General features: G+C 41.6%; 1 protein-coding gene across 4 annotated transcripts in view; it reads right to left on the bottom strand.

The window, feature by feature from the left end:
• The window catches only part of Arhgef12 (Rho guanine nucleotide exchange factor 12), a 132,197-nt gene that overhangs the window by 56,683 nt on the left and 52,445 nt on the right, over positions 1 to 23,069 (bottom strand). For 2 of the 4 annotated variants that reach the window (XM_052188600.1, XM_052188601.1), the window contains exons 2-3: positions 20,503 to 20,526; positions 19,026 to 19,111 (exon numbers count right to left, since the gene is read on the bottom strand). In XM_052188600.1, the coding sequence (XP_052044560.1) occupies positions 19,026 to 19,043 (18 nt within the window). In that variant the 5' untranslated portion in view covers positions 19,044 to 19,111; positions 20,503 to 20,526. Of the gene's footprint in view, positions 1 to 2,647; positions 2,698 to 3,476; positions 3,576 to 17,172; positions 17,230 to 19,025; positions 19,112 to 20,502; positions 20,527 to 23,069 lie in introns of all 4 variants that reach the window. The other 2 variants (XM_052188598.1, XM_052188599.1) reach the window with 2 other exon arrangements.

Below are 23,069 nucleotides of genomic sequence, written 5' to 3'. Positions count from 1 at the left end.
TTATTGAATATTTTATTTATATAAATTCCAGATGTTATCCCCTTTCCCGGTTTCCTGTCTGGAAACCCCCTATGCCATCACCATCCCCTGCTTCTATTCCTACACTGGGACATCAAGCCTCACATCAAACCCAGATTTAACATTGATTTTATACTTTTTTTCATGCAAATAGAAACCCATGAGTGTGTGGAGCTGTGGAGATAGCTCAGTCCATAAAGTGCTTGCTGGGCCAGTCAAGCATGAGGACCTGAGTTGGGCCCCCAGAACCCACATGAAATGCTAGGCAGTGTGAGGGGCTTAGTCAGTCCTGTTGCTGGGGCGGCAGAGACAGGATGAGCCTGGACCGCTGGCTAGCTGGCCCAGTCTGAGAAGCAAGCAGATTGATAAAAGCTTGTCTCAAAATCAGGTTAACAGCACCCGACGAATAGCGCTGGAGTGGTTCTCTGGGCTGAACATACAGTACATATGTACTTGTGTACACATACATGTACAACATATGCACAATACAGCAGTATGCTCACCATGTCTCTCAGGTTGGTGCTGCTAACTTCAACATTCAACATTTTCAGTAACTTTTAGCATGCAAACGTGAGCGCAGACAGCAACCGCTTTCTTTATCACACTGTCTGTCACCTTTCAGCAGACACCTGGGAACCCAATGAACCCAGCCTTCCTAACTGGCACTCTGCGACAGTCCTACGACTCGGACAGCCATGAGCTCCTGCCTCTCCCTGACTGTCCTGAGTGCTAGGATTACAGGTAGGTACACTGCTTCTTTAGTCTAGTCTTTCTTAAAGAGACGGGGCTTTTGCTTTATACACACACACACACACACACACACACACATTCATGCACACTTAGATGGCAGACTGAATTTTCAGTGTTTGACAAATCTTGTGTGGCACATTTGTACACAATATTTCCTTAAATAAATCCCTAAAAACAAACTAGCTGACCAAGACTATACACTCAGAAACTTTAATACATATTTACAGTTTCCAATAAACAGACTTTTCATAACTGATGCTGAAACTCTCGACAGAAGCCATGCCGCTGCATCTGTTTCATGTCCGTCATCAAACTTCCTGACGATGAAAAGCGTTTCTCACGGACCATTTCAATTTCTACTTCATTGCATCAATGGCACTGAACATCAGCAATTTAGTTACTTCAAATTACCCTGAAGAATTTTCTGATGAAATTATTTGCTTATTTTTCTATAAGAATTACTATTTTTCTTAATCATTTATTCACCTAATTTCTGTTGCTTTTTCAGAGAGGGCCTGTAGTTCTGGAACCTACTATGTAGATCAGGCTGGCCTCAAATCTCTAGATGATGCTCCTGCCTGCTTTCCCAGGGCTGAATTGCACATGTGCCCCCACCAAGCCACCTAATTTTTTTTTGTAGTTAAACAGTGCTCTTGGGCTGGGACGAAAGATGGCACAGTGGGTAGGAGTGCTTGCTGCACAAGTCTGGAGCCCTGGTATCCACATAAGAAAAGCCTGATGTGGCTTCCCAGGCCTGTGTCCCACCACCAGGTAGAGTTTGGAGTTCAGAGAGGAGGACGAGAAGGAGAAAAGAAGGATTTGTGGGGCTTCATAACTGCTAACCTAGTGGAAAGGGTAGGGGCACAGTGGACAGCAAGCAAGGGATTTGGTCAGGGAATGGGCTGGCATTGATAGGACTCTTCTGGTCTTCATGCATGTAGATATACACATACCTGCAACATATAGACCTATATGTATATACCCCACACACCCACACACAAGTGTTCCTTACAATAAAGATTATTATGCTCTTAATACTTTTAAATACTTTCAAGAATGTTCTCTTTACCTATATAATTACTTTTAGGTAATCAAATTATTCAACTGTTTGAACAGAAATTCCTGGGAAATCTACTCCTCTTCTAATAATCAGAGTTCACAAGGTTTGGGCTGGAAATACAGCTCAGCTAAGAGAGTGCTTGACTATCAGTCATGAAGCCCAGGGCTTGCTCCCCAGAGTCATTCAAATTACACGTGGTGATGAGCATCTGGAATACCAACACTTGGGAGGCAAGAAAATCAGAAGTTTCTGCCCAGCCTGGGGTACATAAAACCTTATCTCAAAACCTGAGTCCTCAAGGCCTGTTTATGGTCTCCGTTAAAACTGACGCAGTTTAACTTGGGTAAACTAACCTGTGTCATCTCCCCTCACACATGACATTTCATTCCTCAGCTACTTGTCTTTTGCTTTTTTACTCTCTACTGTTTCCCTGGTGCTGGATATCAAAGGCAGAGCCTGATGTATACTAGGGACTCTGTATCAGCCTCTTTAAACAGTTCATCTGCAAGAATAATCAATTTGCAAGTAACAACTCACCAGCACAACCCTATCTGTATGAAGATTTCTTGCTAATAGATTAATTTGTACAGAAATGAGTTTTTAAAAATGAGTTACTTTCCTACTCAAGAACAAAGGTGACTCCATTTAAACAAGCCTTTTACTGTACCTTTCAGTAAGGGGTAATGTTAACTTTAAAACAAATGGAGAAAGTGTGTATAAAAAGGCAGAGAGCCGCTCTTATAAAACCCCAGGTGGAAAAGGGAATCCAGGTGAGGCTCTGCAGTCCCACCATGACTCCCACAGCACTGGCCGCTTTACCTTGATGATTCGATCACCTGTTTGTACTCCAGCACGCATGGCTGCTCCATCTGTGTAAGAAATGAGTTGCTTAACATGTGATTCACTGATAAATCTTCTTTAAAGAGAAGTAATGTAACAAAGTTAAAACACATGCTGTAAAGTACAGCAGACCTGGGTTCAAACCCTGCTTCTACTGCCCACCGGGGTGTGGGTCAGACTTGGTTTATGATTTGTTTGCTTGAAGACTCAATCTCATCTATAAAGTATTATCTCCTTTAATATATTATCTACCTGAAATTACAGAACCCAAAACAAAAGAATCCACTGTATGACAATAGCAAAAGATATGATAGTCATTTGGGACAAGTGTCCACATCTCTTTAATCTATCTCTATTAAAACATCTCTTTAATATTACAAAGAAATCAAATTGTAGGAATGTCTGTTAAGTGATAGCATGGAAAACACCCAGAAATCATGTTGTTTTAATAGCTATAGATGAACTGTGTACTTTCTATAGAGAAAGTCACCTGGGCAAATTAATTTAATAACCCTATAGACAGACATAGCACAGGGCCATATCATGCTATATATATGAATCTATTCTAGGCAAGACCCGTCCTGCTAGCTTTGTCATGCTTACTCTACTTGCTTCTCGAGAGACAAAACTGGTTTTGTTTTTAAGACAGGGTCTCACTACGCAGCCCCAGGTAGCCTGGAACTCATTATGTAAACCAGGCTGGCTGAAAAATCAGAGATCAGAGAGCCACGTGCCTCTGCCTTCCCAGTGCAGAGATTAAAGGCATATGCGACTATGCCTAACAACAAAACTTTTTTAAATGCCTTGCCTTCTTTGACAGATTGTACGAAGACTGGATTGTCTCCACTGACTGTCAGCCCGAATCCATTGTCATCTTTCTGGATGATCACACAGCGTTGAACAAGACCTGCAGAACAACCACAGAGTAAAGGAAGGAGGAAAAAAACAGAATGAAAGAATGATTATGATGATGAATTGTTTTCTGTCTGGAGAAATAAAAGGTAACTCATGAAGCCCCTATGAACACTAATCCCAGAAAACAAATATAAGGACATGACAAAGCACCGTGGGTACCAGTGTCTTGTGGAGCAGAGAAGACTATCGCAGACAGCTACAACAAACTGGAGTGGATGGATTTTGAGAGATTAGACAATTAAAAGGAAAACCAGTTCTAAGCTATGCCATTAATTATAATATAAAAACCTCCCCCTAACTCTGTGGTTTAACTGGTACTTAACCTAAGAAAATCAAATATTATAGGCTTTTTGGTTAGAGACATCATATGGAAAATTCCAGAGAAATCCAATGTTAATCTCAGAAAGATATACTCTGGAAAAGAGGCTGTGCAAAGACAGGAGGTAAGCACAGAACACATGCACCCGACGGAGGGGGAGGGGGGGAATAAAGAGACAGCTCACGAGAAAGAGAAAAGCAGAGGCAAGAGCATGCGCAAACCCAACTACTTCTCTCTCTCCAGCATGTGCTCGGCATGATCCATTCTATCTAAACAACAAATGCCAACTGTGCAGGGGAGATAAGAGAAAGGGAAGCCCTGCAGGCTAGAGGACCGGCTGGGACATCAACAGTGCTTATGCAGTTCCCAGCTCTACTGTCAGGAGGCTCACAATGCCTGGAACAGCAGCTCCAGGGGATCTAACACCCTCTTCTGGCCTCCACACACATGACATACACTTATACAGTCATGTACACATATACAGAAGAATGTTTTAAAAGGAGAGAGAGAGGAATCAAAAATAAGAGTAATGTCCCAGAGCAGAGCCTCATTCATTCTCTTGTGATAGATGGCACCTGAGGACCCTGAGTCTGCAGAGACCCGGTGGATGCTTTCAGCTTTACAGACAGAGCAGCTCACCGAAGGCCAAAGTGTAGGAATGTAAAATAACACAAAGATAATGACGGTTAGAAAACAAAAGCTTCTGATGCATGGAAGATGTGGGAAAGTGCATTCTTGTCTCTCTATGTGCTTCTAATACCAAACAGTGGAAAAACCAAATCTCCGCACAGAAAGCATGAGTCTGAGCAAGAGCCCTACACAAAATGAATTTTAAAATACTCTGACAGCTGAGACTGCTTTCCCTACATGCACAAATCCCTGGGCTTGCCCTCCAGCACTTGGACAGGAATCACAAAAACAGGCCAAAGGTCTAAATATAAGACCATGGTGGCAACCACCTTTAATCCAGCCTCTGTCTGGACACAGAAGCAGAAAAATCTAGTGAGTTCAAGGCTAGCCTGGTCTATATAGGGAGTCTCAAGCCTTCAACAAACAAACAAAATAAAAACATTTTAAAAACTAAAAATATGGGCAGTGGTGGAACATGCCTTTAATCCCAGCACTCAGGAAGCAGAAGCAGCAGATCTCTGAGTTCAAGGCCAGCCTGGTCTACATAGTGAGTTCCAGGACAGCCAGGGCTACAGAGAGAAACTCTTGTCTCAAAACAAAACAAAACAAACAAACAAAACGCCTAAAAATATTTAGAAGAAATAGAAAATTTTCAAGACCCGAGGACAGTTGCTCTCACCCTTCCTGATGCTGAGACCCTGTATACAGTTCCTCCTGTCCTGGTGACCCCAAACCAGAAAATTATTTTCTTTGCTATTTTAGAAGTGCGATTTTACTGCTGTTATGAATGTGTAAATCATAAGGTAAATATCTGATATTCAGGATATTTGATATGCAACCTCTGTGGGGGTTGTAACCCACAAGGTTGAAAACCATTGCCTTAAGGGGTAAGCAAATATTTTATAAGACACAAAGAAAATATTCTAAAAAAAAAAAAAAAACTGTAGCAATGAAAAACAAGCCATACACAATGGATTATAAAATCTAATAAAGCCAGACGGTGATGGCGCACGCCTGTAATCCCAGCACTTGGGAGGAAGAGGCAGGTGGATTTCTGAGTTCGAGGCCAGTCTGGTCTAGAGAGTGAGTTCCAGGACGGCTAGGGCTACACAGAGAAACCCTGTTGGGGGGTGGGGGTGGGGGTCGGACAAATCTAGTAAAAACTCTGCATCCAGATAATACTTTAAAAGCAACTCCAAGGGCTGCAGAGATTGCTCAGCAGTCTAGACCACTGGCTATTCTTGCAGAAGACCTGGGTTCAGTTCCCAGCTCCTACCTGACAGCTCACAGCCTCCTGTAACTCTAGTTCTAGAGGCTCGGACACCCTCTTCTGGCCTCCAAGAGCACCAGGAATAAATGCGGTACACATATAAGCATGCAAGCAAAGAATTTACTCACATAATATAAAAATAATTTTCTTAAAAAATAAATATATCTTGGGGCTGGTGAGATAGCTCAGTGATTAAGAGGACCGACTGCTCTTCTGAAGGTCCTGAGTTCCAATCCCAGCAACCATATGGTGGCTCACAACCATCCATAATGAGATCTGACTCCCTCTTCTGGAATGTCTGAAGACTGCTACAGTATACTTACATACAATAAATAAATAAACCTTAAATAAATAAAAAAATAAATTTCTTCTTAAAAACCTATTTCAATGAAAGCCATATTAAAAAGAATATTTAAATGAACATAGGAAATGGTTAAAAGGCACATGCAAAGGTAACATCTGCGTCACTCATGGAAGCCTGTGTTCAAACCAGAATGGCTAACAATGAGAAGACTGAGCAGGACAAGTGCCAGCAAAGGTGAGGAGGGGCAGTCAGAATTCTCCACACAGTGGGTGGAGTGAGTGTGCTAAGTATGTCTGGGGAAACAATGGAACTTCCTGTAAATGTAGGAAGACACTTACATATGAAAAACCTCAAAAGCCCATCAACAGATGAAAGGAGACTTTGGCACAGTCATATAATGAGAAATGTTATCTTGGGAGAAGGGGCTGGGGGAGGAATACTTTCATACATACAGAAAACATGAATGGATAGCAGGAATATCACACTAAATACAAGAGTCCACAAGCCACAGCCTGAGAGGCAGATGAGCTGTCTATCACCCAGAGAAAAGAGAGCAGCGAGAGAGACAGGAACTTTCTGAGGGGGCAAACGATCTGACTCTAAGTTAACACAATGCTTACCTGAGGCTATTAGGTTATCAAACTGCTTCACACCACAGTTTAAAGAGTGTAGTCTTGTTTTTATAATACCTCAACAAAACCAGCTTTCAGCATTAAGAAATGTTACAATCTTTCGATTCTCTTCAATACTAAGTAGTCAACAGTCTTTTGTCACCCACTCACCAGTCATACAAAACACTAAACTGTAACAGGGCAGAATAAAAACCCATCAGAATTCAACCAACCAACTGTCTAGGTGCAATTTGCCTGCATGCACGTGTGTCTGAAACTCAAGCATGCCCAGTGCCTGCAGAGGCCAGAAAAACTCGAAGGTGATCACTGAGCTGACATGTGAGAGTTTGGGAATCGAACCTGGGTCCTCTAGAAGAACAGCAGGTCCTCTTAACCACTGAGCCATCTCTCCAGCCCCCATGTTATTACAAACCAAGAGGTTGTGACAGGAACATGAGCAATCTCAGTGCCAGCCTGGAATTCCTTAGTTCCTGCTCCTAGTACCACCCAAAAAATGAGGGAAAGTGGGATGCAGAGACCCCTCTAATAACCAAAAGCTAAGGCAGAAAGTCATCTTGAGTTGTTAGGGAAGAGGATGGGCTCAGCCTTTGTCACTTGCTGCTTTTGCAGAGGGACTGAGCCTAGCTCCCAGCACCCATGTGGTGGTTCAAACCATGCTTGAGTATGGTTCAGGGTATGTGTGATCTCCTATGATCCCTGGTAGACATGAGGCACGTATGTGTTACACATGCAGGGAAAACACACATAAAATAAAATAAATCTAAAATGAGATTTTTAAAAAAAGGCATAAGCAGCATTTCATAGGAATTTTCTGAACCTCGTGCTTGATTTTAGAAATATAAATAGCTGTGGTCTCCTCAACAGTTCTCAAAATTTCAAATTTGATATTGTGACTTTAAAATAAAAATCGACTGCTTACCCATTTTTCCACACAGTCTTACAGCATCTGAAACCCCAGGTATTTCCTTCAGCAGCTCTCTGCATTACTTCAGTATTCTCTCACTGAACCCAGAGCTAACCATGCAGGTGACCAGCTGGTCTAGGAGGCCCCCCCAAGGGTTCTCAGGTCTCTGCCTCCACAGTCTACAAGTATGCTAATTGCTGTTAATGTAAATGATCCTCAAGGGGGAACTCCTTTATGCTTTTGAGTCTGGTGAACTGTGTAGCCAAGGCTAGCCTTGAATTCCTGATCCTCCTGCCTCTACCTCCACAGTGCTGGGATTTCAGGAGTGTGTTACAGGCTCCAGCTACCATTTCTTTAAACAGGGTTATTAGCTTTGAATAGGTAAGAGAGAAGAAAATAGTCAAGGACAGGGCTTCTTATTATATAGGCAGTTTTAGAAAATGAAACAACAGGAAGTCCCCAAGAAACAGCCATCTTAAAGGTTTCTTACCTGTCCTGCCCTGGAAGTTTTCCCTGCTCCCATTATAAGACAGAGTCTCTAGACTCGCACTGTACCCTCTGCTTACTCCTAACACCCATTAGTGCTCCACAGGACATACATTTGTTTTCTACTCCTCACTGTTACATCCTCTCCCAAGGGTTGAGAAGGATACCTGGTTCTCCTTCCCTCAGAACCTGGTGAACAATCTGCATGGTGCAAGGATAAATTCTTTAAAATTTGATTAAATAAAATTCCAAAAAGCAGGAAAGTCTCAAGATGGACAGAAGCTCAAAAAGGACAGACGCTCAGAAAAGAAGATAAACAGAGATGGGAAAGTACCCAGCCAGTACCAGGTAGAAGTGATTCTACCTGTCAAACTCCCTCTTCATTTTTGTTTGGGTTTTTAAGTTGTCAGGGTTTTTGTGTGTCACTGGGAGAGAGAGCTCTGAGGTTTCAAAAGAATCAGGCCATTCCCAGGGTAGGTCAGGGTCTCGGGGGTCTCTCTCTCTCTCTCTCTCTCTCTCTCTCCCTCCCTCCCTCCCTCCCTCCTTCTCTCTCCCCTCTCCCCCTCCCCTTTCTCTCCCTTCCCACCCTTCTGTTTCATGGTTGTAGGTAAAGTTGTGAGCTCTCAGCTACTGTTCCAGGTGCCTCCTGGCTGCCACACTCCTACCATGAATAGTCCTGAACTGTAACCCTAGGAAACTGTAAGTCCCTGGGCTGCAAAAGATACGGAAGTTACTCAGATACCAGGAGTTGCTCAGACTCAGCAGGAAGGACACTGAAATAAGATTAAAACAATGCAGATATATGACAAGGTACTAGGATGCCACAGATTATTTAGAGGGTGCAAAATAAAAATTGACTCCTAACTCCAAAATGGACATTTTCTTCTGTCATGTGTGATGATAAAGGCCTATAATGCTGGCAACAGGGAGGTGTAGGAAGCAGGAAGATCAGGAGTGCCAACCCAGGCCCAGCTACAGAGTGAATCTGAGGCCAGAGAGGACTACATGAGATATTGTCTAAACAACAATTATAAATTAAAACAAACAAAGGCCCCAAACCACCAGCTCTAGCATTCATCATTTTAAGTCTTCTGGTTTCTACCACATATAATCCATCCTTGGTTTTGCTGTTAAATCTCTTACTATGAAGTTTAGAAGCATCTATCATACAAACTCTGAATGAGTTTATAAGGTCCTCTCTCTTAGGGTACAAGCTATAGTCTAGCATTTTCTATGAGGACAGGCAGATGTTCAACAAAGAAAGAGTAATGAAGTGTAACCCCGACTGAAGCCCTTGATGACTACTGAGCCAGAGTAGTCCCGCCTCTTTCCCCTTGTTCTCTAGCACTAAATAAAGGGTTATTTTGTCTTGTTTTCTCCGATAGCAACCCATTTGGATTGGACAGCTGGTAATAAATCTCTATAGATGTATTTATCAAAAAATGCTGCAACACATCTTTCTATATTAGTCTGCTGATGGCTGGAAAGGAAGCCCAGTCTCCTGTTATCTTTGTATTCCTTTCCATAATATCTGCATATAACAGGTGACCAATGATACCAAATAAATCTAATTTTTTAAATGAGAACATCTATCTTTAAAATAAAAGTACATTATTTTTCTTAACTGAATTTAAGTTGGACATCTTATATACCAGATAATGCTAGAATTCAGGAGGCTGGACAGAAGGATTGCAAGTTCAAGGCCAGTTTGAGTTACAAAGTGAGGAAATCTTGTCTAAAAACAACAACCAGGAAAAAAAAAAAAACCCTAAAAAATAGGGTCGAAAAGCAGGTTCAGTAGACAAAGTTGCTTGCTCCAAGAGTGACAATCTGAATTCAATCCCTATAGCTCGTAGGAGCTGTCCTCTGGCCTCCACACCCATACTGTGGCTACACACACACACTTTTTAAATGTACTATGGGGCTGAAGAGATGGCTTAGAGGTAAAGCATCCTTGTTGTTCAATCACGAAGAGCAGAGTTTGAACCCCAGCATCCCTATCACAACCACAAAGAATTACATTTTCAAGGGGTCCAGTACTCTCTTCTGGCCCCGTGAGCACACTCACTTATGTGTATATACACTCACACAGACACAAACAAAATAATGACAAAGCTTAGGGAAAAGAACAGTAATACAAAAAATTAAGTCTGAATTTATTTTCCACAGAGGAAATTTAAATACCACTCAACCATTTTCAGTAAGAAAAATCATAGCCCTGAAGAATATTCACAGTAGAAAAATAACTTAAGGGTACATTAATGAATGATACGCCTGGCAAAATTCCAACTGTAACAATTTAGTTCCTTATCTGTCCCTATCGAAGATCTGTACTGAGCAAGCTTTTCTCATTCCCTGCCCTGATTCTTCCTCTCAAAGCTGATCAGCTCGTATGAGGCTTAGTCTCCCAATGAAGTTTAGTGTCTATCACATTTTATATATATAAAATCCTTCCTAAGTTGTATTCTATCACAATAACAATGAACATGGGTTTCCAACATAACAATGCAGATTAAAAATAAAAAAAAGCAAAAGGAAAGAGCTGCTTTTTGTTTGTGCGCTTGTTTTACGGGCTTGCCATGTGGCCCAGGCCGTCAGTTCTGCCCTCACTGTCTGCAGTCCTCGGTGCTGGGCCTGCCAGAGCACACTGCTGTGCCCACCTAGGACTCCAACTCATTCAACAGGTGACTACCGGTGACAGCATTTTGAAAGTTGAAAAAAAGTAATGCTTTTCATGGAAAAAAGAAGTAGCAATAAGAGGTTTGAAAACTGTTGAGAAGGTTTTCTCAAGTTTTACTATGAATATGTTCCAGAAAAGGGCTACACCTACAGAGCTAGATAGTAAATTTAAAGAAGATGAAGTGTTAAACACGTAAGGCAATATGCTAAGCCTTCTGTACTCCATTTGCTTTAAAAAGCATACATTAGTCTTTCCTCACCTTTTATTTTACTGCATGACCAAACTTCTCTAAGTCTCACCTCTTAAGAATTAGCTGCAGGGAAGGGTGTGGAGAAAACCACGTGCAACCTAATAAAAACAGCTCAGTTTTAAACTGCTGCCAGACATACGCGTTTTATGAGTAAGACCTCAGATAATCCTTTGATTAAGAAGCTTCAGCATTCTTAGTGCACGAGGCTGCCAACGTTAGGAACCTCAAGCTCCAGGCACACTGACTTCATTCTTTTAGATGCCCACCAGAATCAAATCCCTTTTCTAAGTTCCATTTTCTTCTCTATAGTCTTTTGGAAGGGAAGGGCCAATTAAGATGAGTCAAGATTTTATTCCATCAATTCTCTCTACTAAAATACATCATCTTGATTTCAACAATCATTCATTCAAAACTCACTTCCAGAGAATACGGCATCATGTGGTTTGCAAGCACACAGAGTCAGATGCCAAAGTTCAGAAGCAACAACCTCAGTTGGGCGATCCAAAAAAGGCAGTGTGATGGAGTGCTTTTTAATTGACAAAACTGTATGTTATTTTCTGTCTATAATGTTCTGAAGTACACAAATAATGCAGAATGGCTAAATGAAACTGATTAATCAAAACTTTCCTTCCCATGGTTATTATTCGGGTAATAGTTCTTAATCCACTCATCCTGCAGACAAAGAATACCATATCCACCTAAAGCACCAGGGGCAGCAGCTATCTGAACTTCCTCCTGGTATCTAACTATGATGTCTCAGTGCCTGAACTGAGCCTTAGAAGACACAGGACTGGAACGTGCAGGAGGGAAACTCAAGCACCGGAGAGACAGGAAGCAAGCAAAGGAAAGGAGCCCGGTACTCTGAGGAGGACAGACGATGGGGCAGGGTAAAAAACCACAAGTCAAGTACAGTGCGTTTCCGTAACTACCTGTGCTTTGCTAGCAAGTAAATAAGCACATCCATTATTTTAGTATTATTAATCTGAGAAGTCAAAACAGACTACAGAAGAGAGAAAAGGAGGTGAGTCAACACGAAATTGAAGTGATACAAAGTTATGAATCTAAGGCTAAATGTGTTGCGAGATCCCTTTAATCCCAGCACTTGGGAGGCAGACAGGCAGATCTGAAGGCCAGCCTGGTCTACAGAGCAAGTTTTATGACAGCCAGAGCTACACAGTGAAGCCCTGTCTTGAAATAAAACAAAACAAAATTAAAAAAAAACAAAACCAAATCTCTGAATCTATTAAAATAGTGTAATGATGCGGCTAAATAAGGAAGCAGAGTTGGAACCCCAGAAGGGAGAATAAAAACACAGTGAAAAAGGCTAGGCTAGGCAGTGCACAAGGAGGGCACAGCAACTGACCAGGGAAGGAATGTAGCGTCAGCCTTAGCTGCCCTGAGAGTTTAAAGGCAGCCTACACAGACCCTCTGTAAGAAAATGGAGGGAGGGTGGGAGGGAAGGAAGGGGAGAGGGAGGAAGGGAGAATGTGGGAAGGGAGAAGGGAGGAAAGAGGGAGAAGGAGGGGGAAGGAAGGGGGAGGGAGGGGAGGGAGGGGAAGGAGGGGAGGGAGAGGAGGGAAAAGGGAAGGAGGGGAAGAGAGGGGAGGGAGGGGGAAGGGAAGAAGGGGAGGAAGGGGAGAGGGAGAAAGGGGGAGGAAGGAGGAGGGAGGAGAGAGGGAGGACGGGGGAGGGAGGAGAGAGGGAGGAGAGGGGGAGGACAGGGGGAAGGAAGGAGAGGGAGGGAGGGGGAGGAAGGAGAGAGGGAGGAGGGGGGGAAGGGAGGGAGGGAGGAGGAGGAAGGAGAGAGGCAGGGGGAAGGGGGGGAAGGAAGGGGGAAGGAGGGGAACGGAGGGGGAAGGGAGGGGGAAGGAAAGAGGGAAAGGGAGGGAGGGAGGGAACAGAAGCAAGGCTTATTGATGCTTGCTTATCTTCCCAGCACTGGACTAGGAGACAGGAAAACTATTCATTCTAGGCCAGCCTGAGCGATATAGAAAGATTATTTCTCAAAAAAACAAAAATAGGCTGGCAATAGAGCTCATTTGCTGAAGTGCTTGCAATGCAAACTTGAGGACCTGGTTTTGATCCCTGGCACCAACATAAGAGCTGAACACAGCACTATGGTGCCCACCAGAAATTCCAGTGCAGGGGTATAGAGTCAGGAGGACCAGGAGGCTTGTTTACACAAACAACCTAGCTGAGTTGGTGAGCTCCAGGTTCAATGAGACATCATCTCAAAAATTAAGGTAAAAAGCAAGCAAAGACAACACCCAACATCTACATGTACATACACAGGAGCATTAGTGCACACATACACAGATACACACACACACACACACACAGGAGTACAAACATAAACACATACACACACACAGGATGATGGGCACAAACACACATGCACACACATAGAAACCTGTAGTGAACTGACATCAAATACACAGGAAACCCAATAACCAGGAGGGAAAAAAATCAGATCAAAGGAGTGTTAGAGAAGACAAGAAAAGACGTCAGCATGCCTGAGTGGTTCAGGAGGTGTACACAGACAGCAACAGGCTCTGAGCAGGCTATCTTGGGTCATCTTTAAGACAGTGTGAGTTCAGGAGCTAGACTTTAAGTAAGAGGAGAAAAGAGTTATGAGAACATGGAAGGTCCGTGCACAATGTTCTTTGCAAGGCTGGAGTACACAGAGAACAGTAAGCTCGTGGGAGCAAGAGTCCAACCAACAGTTCTCCTATTAAAGATGGAAAAACTTGAATGAGATAAATGCATGAAACTTCAAAATTACTCTCTGAAATACATAAACCACATCTAAGTACAGGATGGCCATTCCTAATCCAAAAGTTGAACTCTAAAATACTCCAAACTCTGAAACCAGCGAGGAAGAATGCCAACACGCTGTCACAATGGAGAGTTCCACCTTGTCTTCATGTGACAAGCCTTAGTCAAACCAGCCAAAGTTACTAGAAATACCACAGACCACATAGATTTACTACATATACTATGTACAAAATATAAGCAAAGTTTATGCCAGGACTCACTCCCTACAAATCCATTGTATATATTCTAATATTTTAAAACCCAAAACACATCTGGTCTCAAGGATTTCAGAGAAGGGATACTTGTGCTAACAGTTTGCTTCTAGTATGGTCTAAATATTCATATCCTCTCAAAACCTGTACATTGCTGCCCTGACTCCTAATGTGATGGTATCTGGAGGCAGGCCTTTGAAGGTAGCTAGTTAGAAGAGATGAGGAGGGTGAGACTTTCATAACAGAATTAGAAGTTTCAGTCAGTTTCTCTCTCTCTCTCTCTCTCTCTCTCTCTCTCTCTCTCTCTCTCTCTCTCTCTCTCCCCTCTCCCTCCCTCCCTCTCCTTTTCTGCTGTCGCCCCTGCCCCCCACCCCCCCAGAAGGAAGAAGGTAGCCATCCGCAACCTCACCAGCTTCTAGAGCCCTCAGAAAATAATACTTCTATCCTCTAGCCATACAAGTCAAGGCATTTCGCTATGGCAGCACATGTGGTCTGAGATGGCTTTTAAGGGACATGGCTTATTCTTACACAGCTTCCCTCACACCCTAGAAGAACAGTTCTTCATTACAGTATTAGAGATATGCCTGTCATCCCAGTACTCAGGAAGTTAACACAGAAGAGATGGGTTGAGTTTAAGGACAACCTGGGCTACAAACTGAATTCAAGGCCAGCCAGAGCCACATACCAAGACTGTCTCGCAATAACAACAAGCTCAGGCATATGGTGGGGTACACTTGTAAGGCCGGCACTCAAAGGCAGAGGTAGAGATCAGGAACTGGAGGCCAGATAGGAATGGAGATATATATAACCCAAATATATGTATATATATATACATATATACATATACACATATACATACATACACATATATGTATATGTGATATATATATATATACATAAATATATATGTATATGATATATCTGATGTATATCTGTCTCCAAAAAACCTATATGCAACAGAAAACTGAGCACACTGAAGTTACAGTTCAGAAAATATGCCAGTAAAGGTACAGAGGACAAATAGACCGCTGACTAGACTATACTGACAAACTGTACAAGGAAGCAACCCTTTCACTTTCCTCTTCAAACAAGCACAGTCAATCTAATACTCAAAGCAACTCTAAGAATGGCAATACGTTTGAAATTATTTGAATGACATTTGTACTGCACACTCAACTAAAGAACTTTCTGAAGAGAATCTCCTCTCTCCACAGCCTGAGTAGGCTGAAAGCTGTAAAACCCTTGCTGAGCACAATGTCCCTGGTTGCTAGGACTCTACTCAGCCACATACCATCTCCACACTTCCCCTGGCTCCCTAGAGCATCATATCCTTTACCTAAGCTAACCGCACAGCCTAAGCAGCTCTCCACACACACACATTCACAATGAGAGAGGCACACCAGCTGCCATATTAACTTCTCCCTCTAATGAGGGCTTACTGGGAACTCCTAGTTCAATTCCTCCAACAATAACCACCCAAAAAAGGTGTTTCAAGGGTTCTCACAGGGCAGATACACTGAGAAGCAGCCTTGTTCCCTGAGCATACGTAGGTGATTCTGTCTCTACCAAGCCATGTCTGGACTAGTACAAAGCTCCTCATTCTAAGAAAAATACTGGTACAGTATTTTCTGCCAGATTCCTAGATCATTAATTCTCATCCAACATGAACAAGCTCCTACACACAGCAAAATCGAGAAAAGCAGTGAACATGGTGAATCACAGCACTGAAATGGCTGCTAGGACGGATGGAGATGCACAGATAATGTTCCCATTCCTCAGCAAAGAAAAGACAGGAAGCGCCTTACTTACAACAGAAACACAGCCTATTAAACACTACTTAAGTTCGGCCTGTCACAAGGCCTGGCAAATGATTTGTTCTGATCACACAACAGAGAAAAGCACATGTGCATGTACCTAACGCAAGCATAACTGTCCAGAACCAAGCACCGAGGCTTGGTGGTACTAAGTCCTATTAGCAGGCATCTATTTCCAAATGTTCTCAGGAGGTATGGACAATTAATTTCATACATTTTCCTCCTCATATAGGGCCAAGGAAGGCCAGACCCATCTGAGTAAACATCTATCCAATGGACCTTGTTCTGTTAGAGAAGACTTCATTGGCTCAGTCTTCAGTGAACGTGAACGTTTTTCGTCTGGCTCCAGACAATGCCTTACCTCCTTAATCCCTTGCCTTAATAAGCTAACTAGGTAGCAGTGTGTGCTGGTGCAAGCAAGTCATCCCAGCACTCAGGAAGCAGGGACATGAGGATACTGCAAGTCTGAGGTCAGCTGAGCTACAGGGTGTGTCTAGGACAGTCTGGGGCTGCACAGTAAAACCATGTTCCAAAAAGCTTAAAAAAAACAAACAAAAAAAAAAACAAAGAGGGAAAGCTCTATGAACTTCATAAAGTCTGTTGTATTTTCAAAGCCAATGTGGAAACACTCTATTTTCATCATGTGCTAGAAAAGCTCATCAGTCAGGTTAAACTGTTTCTGAAGATTGTTTTTAAAGGTATTTTGAAATTTTCCTATTAAGAGTAAGTCTCAGTGAAACTTCCAGAAGGCACAAATATTTTAAGCCTAAAAATAAAATACTTAAAAAATGTTGCAATTAGGGATACATTTGATAAGAATGACTTTTACAGGTGATAAACCAATTAAAGATTAATAAATAAAAGATAAAACAAGAAATTTCAATGAACTGCTAACACAGAGAAAGGATGTCATTTCCTATAAGTATAAGAAATGACTGAGCTGCTTAAAATCTACTTAATTCAAAGCCTGCAGATGAGACCAGAGAGGCAGCCAATAATTCAAAGCTCATTGTTGCTATTCGGGGAGTCTGCCCCCACTTTGCTAAGATAAACAAGGAGGAAGTAGGGACCGCGGCCTATTCTTAACCTACCATGTTAGTTTCTAGTCACCTTAAGCTTCCATTTCACAGCCACATGGAAACACAGGCTCCCTTCCCCTGCAGGAGATCACGCCATGCAGAGCAGACAAGAAAGGCTGCGGTTACCAAAAACAAAATGAGATAGCACGAAGCAAGCTGCAGGGGTGCAAGGCCGCATTAGCTACATCAGCTTACCATAGATCTCGGATCTACTCTCCTCTGAACTAGATTTTGTCTTCTTGGAGGAGCTATCTGCACAAGAGCGGGAGAAAAGGAGAGATATAGAAAATATGGAGACCAATGTAAGGGGGAAATTTCATGGGGATCAAAGAATGAGTCATGATCAAGTTAAATCGTGCAAACATGAAGCATGAACATCACAGGTGACAGCACTTAGAACAGTCATGAACAGCACAGCTAATGAATGACATATTTACAGACTATGGAAGAAAAGAGTGCAATTAAAAATACAAACAAAACAACAGGTGACTGGTCTACACCAGGAGTCATCTGATAACTGCAGAGATGAACACAGAACAGAGAGCTACACCCAGCTCCCTGAGAAGGGGGTCTCTGTTGAAGTGGCACTTCACAGACAAGCATACAGAATATAAGACTATGACAATGAAACGTGGGGCCATTATTAAAGACAATAAGTAACTATAGAAATAACTAAAGCCTCTGGTCCAGGCTGGATTCTGGGTATCAGAAGTGCAAAGCTCTCTCTCTCTCTTCATGGAGACCTGTGGCATGTTACGGCTCCCACTACATCACCAAAGGCATCTAAACTATTAATTTCTTTACCACAACACAAGATGCAAAGCAAATTATTCATTGCTTACTTCCTATTTTTTCCTTCTTAAATGTTTATAATACTTGTTCAAAATTAAACAAACTATTCTAAAAGTATGAAATATTCCAATTTTTCACACAAAAATATTCTATCAAATATTTAAAATTACATTTCTAAGTACAAATGTCTTTAAGAGACATAATTATCTATCTGAGATTGGTGTGTTGTTTACCTTTTGTCACAGGGACACACAACTAAACAAAATACTTGCTCAAAGAACATTCATAAATATCTAATAAAAAAATTATTAAGCAAACACTGAGATTACATGGGGAAAGGAAAGAACAGCAGAATTCAATCCCGTGCACAACATTAAGAATATAAATTGTGGGCTGGAGAGATGGCTCAGCGGTTAAGAGCACTGATTGCTCTCCTGAAGGTTCTGAGTTCAAATTCCAGCAACCACATGGTGGCTCAAAACCATCTGTACAGCTACAGTGTACTCATATACATAAAATAAATAAATAAATAAATAAATAAATATTTTAAAAACAAATGAACAAACAATAAAAGAATATAAATTGTATAGGCCAACATGAAAATTCTTGGGATGATCAGCACCATGGAAGCTAAGCAACCACTGAGTTCAGAGTACTTGAGGAAAGGGAGGGTCTCTGCTAAGCACTGTGGCATAGGCCTACAATCCCAGCACTTGAGAGGCTGAAGCAGGGGGCCAGCCTGAACTACAGAGGAAGACTCTGTCCCATCCCCCCTTTAAAAAACAAAGAGGAAGGTGAGTAGGGAAGATGAAATAGTGGTGTATTTACATTCGTTTGTTTATTTGAATGCAGTAAGCATAAATTTTTTAAGTTGCACTGCAGCAAATCAATTCACAACAATCACAGCTGAGTTTTAAATGAATGCAGAAGTTCCCAGTGCTCAATATCCTCCATTTAATGACACACTTGTGCTTGCACCATGATTTGTCTTGATTCTAGAACCTCGGTGTTCCCTCAATCTCCAATCAGGGCATCTCTATCTCTCCGACTCACAAATTCTACAATGTTGCTTCACTGGGGCATCTACAATGCCGTGTTAAGTATGCATTCACTCCTGCTGGCTCCGGCAATACTATACAACTCCAAGTTTGAGAGGGGAGAAATACCCACGCCTGAGTGTCTCAATCCACATAAGGGCTATGATTCTGAACTTAACTATTCAAAAAACATTCTTTGGAAGAACAAGAGAATTTTACCTGTGGGGTCAAAATCATGTGATGAACTGCGTTCGACTTTCTGTTTCTTATCTGTTGGTGACTCTCGGTTCAAAATACTTCCATGCCTAAGTTAAAACAATCAAATATTTATTATATTTTAAAAAAGCATAACAGTAAAACCTCATATAACAATTATGTAAATGAACCTGTTTACAGTGGTCTGTATGTAGCTGTGTATGCAGGTACCCATGAAGGTCGGACAGTATAAAGCCCCTGCAATTAGCCTTTCAGGAGACTGTGAACTGCCCAAATGTGCGTTATAGAAAACAAACTCTGCTCCTCTGCAAGAGCTGCAAGCACTCTTAACCACTGAGCTATCTCTCCAGGAACCAAAGGGACAAAAACAAAAACAAAAAAAAGGAAATAAGTTTGTCTTCCATAGCATAAGCCTCTATTTTTTTCAAAGAGTTTTAAAATTCAACTTATGCCAGATACACTACACAGTCTATGTTCTTGGTTACAAAAGGGCCTCAAGTAGAAAATATTTACTAATATTAAAGTTAATTTTATTCTTAAAATAACTGCCTAGAGTTTACCAATTTTAAAGTTCTAACAACAAGAAAACAGTGCCCCAAAGAATTCAACAAAGTCCCTGACATTATATACACTAGAGTCAAACTGAAATCACTACAGAAATATAACATATGTAAAAACAAGTTATAAAGGCAAACCACATAGGCAGGAGTCACCTTCCTAAGGCGAGAGTCACCTTCCTAAGGCTGAAGCCTTAGCCAGCCACCTCTGGGCCCAAAATGACACCAGAATTATTGTTTCCTACTATGATTTAACCAATTTCAGCATCAGATGATTGTTGGATAATTAAACAAGAAGAAAGAAGCTGTGATACATACACTTCTAGCTAACTGAAAGGTTAGAGTTATTAGGAATGGTATCTCAGCATTTTAAATAACATTTATGATAATTAAGGAGAGAGAACAAAAGATATTAAGTCACGAGTTGTTAGGGACTCTCAAAATGTATGTGATAGACATGGGCACAATAAAACTAAATACTTTCTATACTTTTTTCCTTTATTGTCTTAAAATAACTAAGACTAAATCTGCAACACAAAGTTCATTTAAAGGAGATGACAGGCAGTCACGTGACAACACATACCCAAACTAACAATCTATTTGCACCTCCCCAAGCAACTCACAATTCAAAACAGTCACAGATTTTAAAATTAAATTTCTTCATAGGGAGTGACCTTAAAGTGTCAATTTGAATAAACTTTTTAAATGCTTACATTAAAAACACTGAAAATATTATCAAAACAGGCTGTGTTCCAAAAAAAATATGCAACACCTGTTGTATTTGAAATCTGTGAAGCATTATGAAAGTTTGTACTACTTAAATCCATGCTCTCAAAAACCACAAAAATCCCCATAATTTCAAAGGAATGCTTCTAATTAAAGTTTAACTCTAACTTCCGTATAAAAGCAACTGAACAACTTACCTTATAGGTTTTTTAAGGGGAAACCTGAAACAAAGGGAAAACAAAAACAGACATTCGTATTAATTTAACTTGTAAAGATTCCGTTACTACAGCTCCTGACTATGGTTACCCGAAAGGCATTACAATCTTAGGCTAACTTTCCCAAAGCAAGGCAACAATGGGGTCAGAGGTCTTGCTCTGTTCTTTAAAGCTCATTCTCATTTATTTTTAGCTTTCATAACAGAAACTCTGAAAAAAAAATACCTTCCCAGTATTACCAGCTGCTAAAAATATGTTCCTCAGGTAGAAAACAAAGTGTTCGTTTGCTTTGCTTTGGTCTTCTGGGGTTCCCCGGTGTTGGCCCCCGGTTGTCCTTTTGTAAGTACTGTAGCTGATCACGGTGGCACAAGCCCTCCTTCAGCTTGGGAGGAAGAGCCAGGAAGTTTCCAAGTACAAGGCTAGTGTGGAGCACAAAAGAAGTCCTAGGCCAGCCTGGGCTACAGAGTTAAGACCCTGTCTTATGAAAAGGGGGTAAAAGGGGTGGATTTGATTTTTCTGTTTGATGTTTATTTTGGGATAAAGGGAGCTGAGACAAGGGTCTCCTTACATAACCAGGCTATCCTCAAACTTGTAATTCTTTTGCTTTGGCCTCCATGGTGCTGGGATAAAAGGCCTACACTAGAGCTACAAGAATAACTGAAACCCATTTACCACAGTGGCAATTTGACTGCCAAATAAACCCTAATACACGAGTTGAATTACAAATTCACTTTAACTCTTATTTAAATCAAACTGAAACTCAGAAAAAGCCAAAGCATCTATAAGCCTCCATGATAAGGGATGGTGTGATAACATGAAAGACAGTGGTAAGTAGGAAGGGGAAGAACTCAAGAAGATGCTCTTCTAGAAAACAGGTAATGCCAAAAGACAGCCCAGGAGAAATGCTCCTATGTTACCTGATAATCCTTTTAGGGGAAGAAGAGGGACTGGAATCAGCTTTTTCTTTATCAATGAATATAAACTAGCAGAGACGACTCTGAAAGGACTGCCTGCTAAGGACAACACCTGCAGTCTATCAACCAAAGAAAACCCTTTGCTTCTCTGAACTACAGAATCCCAGAACAAAACAAAGCAAATATACCCTTTATTTTTGCCTATCAATCGCAGTCACCCCAAGCAATGCTTACTGTCAGGATCTGTAGCACAAGGGACTCTGGCAAAGAATTCTAGAACTTTCCAGCAGCATGATTGTTAAGATTCCTGGACTGTTTTGTCTTACAAGAAAATGGAAGGAGACAGAAATGAAGCAGGGAGCAGAGGAGCAAAGGCGACCGACCACAGGGCGGCCTCACCATCTGCTTCCTCAGATGCAGTCACAGTCACACAGTACAGAGAGAAGAAACCCACATGGTCTTTTTAAATTTTTTTAAATCATTCATTTTTATTTTACATGCACTGGTGTTTTGCCTACATGTGTGTCTGTGTGAATGTGTCAGATCCACTGGAACTGTAGTTACTGACAACGGTGAGCTGCCACGTGGGTACTGGGAATGGAGCCCAGGTCCTCTAGAAGAACAGCCAGCACTCCATCTCCAAGAAAACTCACAACTTCTAAAATCACAGCAGTTTTTCTCTAATTACCAAATTCTATTTAAAGCAAACAAGGCAGATGGTCCTGTGTTCTTTAAGAAACCAGGTTGAGCAAACCATGAGCAGGCAGTACACAGCATTCCAGTACGGCCCCTGCACAGTCAGCTTCATACCCTCTTTGAGTTCCTGCCCTGACCATTGCCAGTGATGGACCACTATGATGTGGATGGACCACTATGATGTGGAACTCTACGCTGAAATAAACCCTTTCCTCTCCAATTGTTTATGGTCATGATATTTCACAAAAGCAACAGAAACCCTAAGACAATGGGTTTACCTTAACTGTTCTAAGTACGAAAGAATCACAGGGAAGGGCGAACCTTTACTTCTGAAGTCTTAGGAGACAGAAAAGCAGTTCACTAGACTCCCTTTCAAATCCCAGAGCACTGAAAGAGCCCCATTCATCAGCCCTACACTTAGCTGGCACTTACCACTTGAATACCTAGCCGGTTAACTGTACCATCCCTATACAAGCTTGAAAGATAAAGACTTGACCAAAATTCCCAGGAAAGGAACCAGGGAGCCAGGAAAGCAAGAGCTCAGTTCCCATGTGCTCTAAAGGAGTTTGCCATTTCTGCAATTAAACCAATGTGAATCTACCTATGTCTTACGGAGAAACAAAACCCTTTTAGTAGGCAGAACTCTGTAAGTAGAACCCTAATGAAATAAAGATTGTACAGATTCCATGTTTATACTTACATTTTTTTAATTACAAAGGAAATACATTATAGATAAGACGTTTGCCTACATACCCTTTAATTTAGTTTTACCTTAGGTGGTTAAGTATATTTTTATAAATACATGAAATTTAAGAGGCTATGTGAATATAAAAGATATTATCATTACAATTAAAAATAAGGGCAGGTGCACATGAAATTGTATGAGGACACCTGTGCACAGAGCGCAGGATGAGGACATCAGGTGTCCTGCTCCATGAC

This window comes from Apodemus sylvaticus, chromosome 7, assembly GCF_947179515.1.
Source record: "Apodemus sylvaticus chromosome 7, mApoSyl1.1, whole genome shotgun sequence".
Taxonomy (NCBI): Eukaryota; Metazoa; Chordata; class Mammalia; order Rodentia; family Muridae; genus Apodemus; species Apodemus sylvaticus.
This window is presented reverse-complemented; position numbering and strand designations above follow the sequence as displayed.